Source organism: Oxyura jamaicensis, chromosome Z (assembly GCF_011077185.1).
Source record: "Oxyura jamaicensis isolate SHBP4307 breed ruddy duck chromosome Z, BPBGC_Ojam_1.0, whole genome shotgun sequence".
In the NCBI taxonomy this organism is placed as follows: Eukaryota; Metazoa; Chordata; class Aves; order Anseriformes; family Anatidae; genus Oxyura; species Oxyura jamaicensis.
In genome coordinates, this window is record NC_048926.1 from 35,454,184 (window position 1) to 35,461,088 (window position 6,905).

The window sequence follows — 6,905 nt, forward strand, 5'->3', positions numbered from 1 at the left end:
TGAGCTACATCCCAGCCAGAGGCAGTACAGTGCAGTGAATGTGCAGTCTGTAGTCTGGAGTGCCTCTTCAGTTTCATTCTAGAGCTTCTCCAGCTGATTTCTGTCCTTGTTCTCAAATTCTCATAAGCAGTGTGATCTTGTAACATGAATTTCTGTGACAGCGGTATTAGTTCCCCTTATAGCTATGGTAGCTCAATTAGAATTTCTTTCAATTTGTCTCTTTACTATATGTCTAGTGTTACTATATGTTTGCATGCATTTGCTCTGGTCTCTGCAGTGATACACAGTTTTTTAGGTGTGAGCACTTAGACAAGTATTTAACGTAGGTTAAATTTTATACATTGTTTTTATGTTTATTTATTGTTTTATATCATTGGTTATGGTTGCATTTTAATGAGTGGCTCCACCCTAGTATTTGAGATCCTCACAGGAGTATACTTTTGAAGGAGATCTCTCAGCTGTTCCCACTTTCTGTGCTTTTGTTGATATCATAGAAAAGTTCATGAAAGCATTAACTAAATTCCTTTTGGATTAAACAGAACTGCAAAATGTGTTCCAGCTGTTAATTGGCTTCAGTGTGCAGGAGCAGTCTAAACCTAGTTTAAAATAAATCCCGCACACGTATGTAATGTGAGTGTTGGTTATTTGTGTCAACTGTTTCACTTTTTTTTTTTTTTTTTCCAATTGCACTATGATTCTGACTAATACACAGTCTAATAGATAACATAGGCTAGTTACCTAGTTTTATTAGCTTTATTGGTATTCCTCAGCCTTTCTTGGCCTTAATTTTGCCTTCCCACGTATTTAACATATGCCAATGCTTTACCTCACCCCACCATTACCAGACTGTTAAATACTTTTATCAATTGTTGGGCAGGCTCTAGAGTCCTGCCTTTTGTTTATCCTGGAAGTTCTAGCTTTGGTCTGCCATTTTTAGATGATTGGCTGGCACTAAACACACCTATTCTTGTAATGAAGTTTTGTGTTGTAAGTAACTCATTAGATATCCATCAGAAACTGTTTTGTGGTAAAATCAGTTAAATCAGTATAGGAAATTTTGGGGGAATCTGAGAAATAGTGTATACTTTCATTTTTATACTTTGGCTAAGTTACTCTTCCTTCCTGTCTGATAAATAAAGCTCTTGTGTCATACAGACTAAATGTATTGCAGTGTACTGGCTTCAGATAGTTTTAATCTTTCTTTATTTGGTTTTAAGTACCTTTACGTATAACAGTCTATGTTGCCTGTCAAAGAAAGGACAGCTTTAAGGCATTATAAAGAAATACTCAAAGTGCAGTCTGAGCAACAGTTTTTGAAGAACAAAGTCTTGTGTCACTGGTGGATGTTGCCTTTTTTCCACCTACCAAATTTCACAATACGTATATGGAGTGTATGTATATGTAAAGAATGATTTAAAATCTTTTCATTTTTCTTTCTGTCCTGTAAACATAAATATTTTGTTTCTTTCATAGTGGCAATTAAGCAATTTCCTGGTCAAATCCACATCTTACTAACATCCATGCAAGATATAACCACTCACGTATAGGCAAGAATTCACACCTCTTTTCTGTGAAGGTTGATAGTTCTGAAACAATTAATTTATAACATTTTTGCCTTTTTTATTTTCTACTCAGTATTCTTTCTCTGTAGTCCTCTGATCTCCATATTACATCCTTTCTCTCTACACCTAATTTTTTGTGTCTTTATTAATGGTAGATCTATTTTACCATGTTGTTCAATTTCGTGTGTTGTGGATTGTGCTTACAGCAGTGTGACTAAATGTGGTGTTTCTTCTAAACCAGGTGAAAAATGAGCAGAAAATACCAGCATAATTCCATATAAATTTAAAGTATGTATGCAATCCAGGAAACAGTTTTCATGGCAATAAATGAAAAGATACAGAGCCAAATTGAAATCTGGATGTTGTTCTGGTTATCTCTGGACAGTAGATAAAACTATTTCTTTTCATACAGATAATTTTAATTTTGAAATTTCCTGATGTTAAATATTCTTTTTAAATCTCAGTTTTAAAAACTGTTACACTGATGTTTGGAAAAAAATAAAAAAAATAAAACACAGGCTGTTTGTTTTCAAGCTAGAAAGTTTGGAAAAGTTTATGCAAGTAAAAAGACATGCTATTTGTCTTGTCCTGACAAATGCTTACTACCAAAAATACCCATTAGCTACATTAGAGGAGGTGGCTGCCAGCTAAAAATAGGCATCATATTTTTGATGTTCTCCATTCATCTTACTAGGATGCTACCTTTCAGATACTATAATTATGACCACTTAAGTGCTGCTAGTCATAAAACCAGCAAATTGTCATACTGGTATGATCTAGCTAATGAGCTTATATAGTTAAAGCTGGAAGTAACTGTGCCTTGATGTTACATTCATTTGGCAGGACATTATCTAAAAATGCATTTTTTGGTAAATTAACTGTTTATTTGCTGTGAAATACTTGCTGATTTCCAAAAGTAATTGGCTAATCTTAAACTTGAATTTTCAGAGATGATGTAAGCTCTCTTAACTATATAAGAAAGATTCAGTAGGCACAGAAATTTCAATGTAAAAGTTTGATTTTTAAGACTTAAGAGTCAAAGTATCAATATATCTGGACATAGGATTAATTTCACCTAGGCAACATAATTTCTAATGTGATTTGGGAATAGAAAAGAAGTAATTACCTTGTCCAATGTGGACTTTGAAATCCTTGGGTGTAGAAAATGATAGGAAGAAGGAAAGGAAGGGGATTTATTGTTTGCAAATCTCCTGCAAAGTGATAGGTAGACAAGTTCCAAACCGAAAAGTTGTGATTCTTTTTCTAAAAGCTTTAAATTCTAAGCAAGGTAAGCAGATGAAGTAGAGAAAGAAGCATATCATTTAAGTAAATTTAAGTAAAGCTGCCAAGACAGTAAAGAGTAACTTTTTAAAAATGTTTTTAAAATGTCTATCAAACAAACATTATCAAGATTCTGAATTTCTAATTTTCATACTTAATTAGTTTCTTTCGGGAGGAATGGCAGTAATGGGCCTTCCAAAGAAAACTGTCAGCTGCAGAAGTACATGCCTTGCACAGATTATTTCATGGTAGAATAAATAGTCAGAGGGAAAGTTGTTTATTTGGAGAAACAAGGGTAATCAAAGGAATGTTTGGACTACAGTGTTTGAGTAGTAAAGCTATAGAGTCAAGTATTTCCTTCAGAACGTGAACTGTTGTTTGTTGAGCTACAGGTTTATTTTTCAAGCTGACTTGTATTTTTTTTAATAAAAAATTAATTTTGTTTTAAAAGTTCTCAGATCTTTATAATATAAAGGTAAAAGTGGAGAGATGGAATAGCTGTTCCTTTATTCTTGCAGAATAAGTTATTCTTCTCAGCTATATGGCACGTGCTGCTAGTTATTATTTAGGTGGAGTTCTAGAAATTCTTAGTGGATATGGAATTTCTTATAAAATAATTGCAGAATATATATAATATTCTGCTTCCAATGAGAAAACAGTTGAACAGCCAGGGATAAGAGCTTCTATATAATCCTTGGATTTTATAACTAATGTCCAAAAATTCCCAGGGATAATTATTTAATCAACTATTTTACACTTACACAAATTGCAGGAGGCATTAGTGGATTCACTGTATTGCTACCCAAGCTATATTTAAAATGTTAGTTAAAAAAAGAATCACGTTATTGTATAGCAGACATGGATGGTGTTTTGTATTCTCAGTCCTTTAATTCCATTCCCTGTAATGATGCTTTTTTTTTTTTTCCCCTCAGGAAGTGATTTTTTTCTTTTTTCTTTTTTTCTCTCTGTATTTTATAGTTTTATATAACCTATATTAAGTATTCATTTATGTGCATAAATGCCATAAAAAGCAGTTGAAACATAACATTCTGATATAAGTTGTGCATGTCTGGAAGAACTTGTTTTAAACTTAGTTTCAAGGTTTGTCGCAATCACTGTTTTCGAACATACAGAGGATGCTAGGATTCAGGAAGACAAGAAATGTGAAATAATTGTCAAAAGCAAGGGTGATCTTTGCAGCCATGTTGCTTAAATTATACTTTCTCTTGTCCTGTATTTATGTGTCTGCCTTCATTTATGCTATTTTTAATTGTTTTTTCTCTTTCCCCCTCTCATAGCTTTATAATGAATTGACTTTATGTTTTGAAACTGTTAAAACAAGTGAAATTAAACTGCAGCAAAGCTGTGCCTCTCTCCAGGAGCAGTTAGTTGGAAAAGATCAGAAGATTTTTCAGTTACAGCAACAACTTCAGCAGGCTCATGATGCTTTAAATGCATTACACCAGGATTCTTCTCATGAATTACAGGTGAGACCATTTTTAGAATACTATGAGTTGTTTCTTCTTGTTTTAAATTAATCTTCTGGGCTGTTTTAGAGAAAATTGGAGATTTTTTTTTTGTTCTAATGAAAAAAACGTGCAATTGTGCTACAAATGTGCAGTAGTGTGACTTTCTGCTGTTGCTAATAGAGGGTACTTTGCAATTAATTTGTATCTTTCCTTGAAAATAAACTGAGCAATAGTGTCAGTATTCATCCAGACTCTTATTTATGTGCTCTAACAAAGCTAAAAAAAAGACACCAAAATTAAAACCAAACAGATTTTGTTTCTGAAAATAAATGTGAAGTTTTTGCATTTTCTCTGTGGAAATGAAATATATTGTACTTGGTTTGTTCTGTTTTTTCTGAACATGAAACTAAACTTTGGATCATAAATCTAAAGAAAGTATTATGGTGGAAAGACAGACTTGCCTAAAAATTGCTAAGCTTTCATGTACCGTTTTTGGAACTATTATAATAAATCCTTCACTTCCACTAACAGGCTTCCAAATTCCCAAACGTGCCAGATCTTATGTGTATACCCCTGACATTTTCCAAAGGCCAATTTATGACTTAAACTGAATTTAAAAAGAAATAATGTCACCAGCAGGACTAGGGAAATGATTGTACGCAGCACTGATGAGACCACACCTCGAGTCCTGTGTTCAGTTTTGAGCCCCTCGCTATAAGGATATCTAGTTGCTGGAATTCATTCAGAAAAGAACAAAGCTTGTGAAGGGATTAGAAAGCAAGTGTTATGAGGAGCAACTCAGGAAACCGGGGTCGTTTAGTCTGGAGGAGACTTATTTGTAACTAAAAAAAAAAATAATAAAAAAAAAATTTGCATAACACTTAGAAACATAAACAAGGTATTTCAAGACAGACTCCATCCAGTGTTACCGTGCAAAAATTCTGTGACTCACTAGTCTTCTAACATCAGTATTTCAGTGATTTCAGTTTATTAAGCTTATATCACACAAATACTGATTTGGATTGGAATACAAATGGTAAAAAATCACATGGAGAGAGTAACTCCCATTTCTTTCAGTTGTTTAGAGTTGTTTTGGTGTTGAGTTATTTAGATTTTATCCAGCATACTCTGTATTGCAATATAAATGTTTAAAGTCCACATGAGAGGCTTAGTTTTCTATTTCATGTTACTAATGCAGTATAACGAGAGGTAGATATCTTGTTCTAAGCGTGGTGCTGTAAATTTTGTTTTATGGATTAGGAACATTTCAGTTACAAAAGCTAATTCCTTACAAAATGTTTTTAATATTACATTTGTTTAGGCTTTCCTGTTAAGAAAATTTACCCATTTAATTTAGTGGCATAACAAGTTCTCAGTCTAGCACCCCCTATGAGTCAAGGCTTGCCACAACATACCTTTCAGTTTTTAGAAATATTTGATTACTTATGCATTCATTTAAGGTGATCACAATAACCTCAAAATATATAAATACTTGCTTACAAGTAGGCAACATATGGTCAGCAGGTCAAGAGAGGTAGTTCTTCCCCTTTGCTTGGTGCTGATTAGGCCACATCTTGAGTGCTGTGTCCAGTTCTGGCCCCCCCAGTATGTGTCCAGTATGGACATCCTGGACAGAGTCCAATGGCAGGCCAACAATGTGACCAAGTGTTGGAGAACCTCTCCTGTGAGGAAAGCTGAGAGAGTTGGTATGCTGGCCTGGCAAAGAGGAAGCTTAGGGGGAATCTTAGCAATGTGTATAAGTACCTGAAGAAAGAGTGCAAAGAAAATGGAGCTATGCTGTTTTAGTGGTGCCCAGTGACAGGATAAGAGACAGTAGGCACAAACTGGAACACTGGAGGTTCTGACTATACATCAGGAAGCACTTCTTTACTGTACAGATGAGGGAGCACTGCCACAGGTTGCCTAGAGAGGTGTTGGAGTCTCCTTCCTTGGGGATCTTCAAAAGCCCACGTGATTGTGGTGGTCCTGGGCAGCCTGCTCAGGGTCTCCCTGCTTGACCAGGGGCTTTGGACAAGATGGCCTCCAGAGGTTCCTTCCCACTGTAACCATTCTGTCATTCTGTGATACTGTAGTAAAACGGTATTTATATGGGACAAGGTGATGCCAAATCATAGTGAATATTTAGAACTACGCACTATGTTGTAATGATGCACATCGTGGAATGCACAATGGTGCATCGTTTTTGGAAGGCGAAGGGCCTTATATTACTGTTTGCTTGAAGGCTTAGGCTTTGAAGAAAGTGAAATGGAACTAAAATTGGCCAGTTCATGTTAATTAAATTTTGTATTTAGTGATAGAATATAGCAATAACCTTCATTTTTAATGATAGAAAATAGAAATAACTTTTTTCAAATGGTTGTATTCTCCTCAGCTGAAAAATATTGGTTATTTGGAGATTGTTAACCTTACAAGAAAGACAGCTGAAGAGTGTAACTTGTGTTTGCCCTACATAGATAAATACCATTTAAACTTTAAGACACGTGTCATTTTCAGTAGTAGTGTTGTCATGCTAATCTTGGCTATATTTTAATAGGAAATTTCATACAGTAGCTTACAGCAAAGCACTTTAATT

The 6,905-nt window shown here is 34.5% G+C and overlaps 1 protein-coding gene across 9 annotated transcripts in view; it reads left to right on the top strand.

Annotated features, from left to right (window-relative positions):
* Window positions 1-6,905, top strand: part of CNTLN (centlein) — a 272,348-nt gene that overhangs the window by 141,163 nt on the left and 124,280 nt on the right. For all 9 annotated transcript variants that reach the window (XM_035310123.1, XM_035310115.1, XM_035310117.1 and 6 more), the window contains one exon: window positions 4,142-4,330. In XM_035310123.1, coding sequence (XP_035166014.1) covers window positions 4,142-4,330 — 189 coding nt within the window. The remainder of the gene's footprint in view (window positions 1-4,141; window positions 4,331-6,905) is intronic.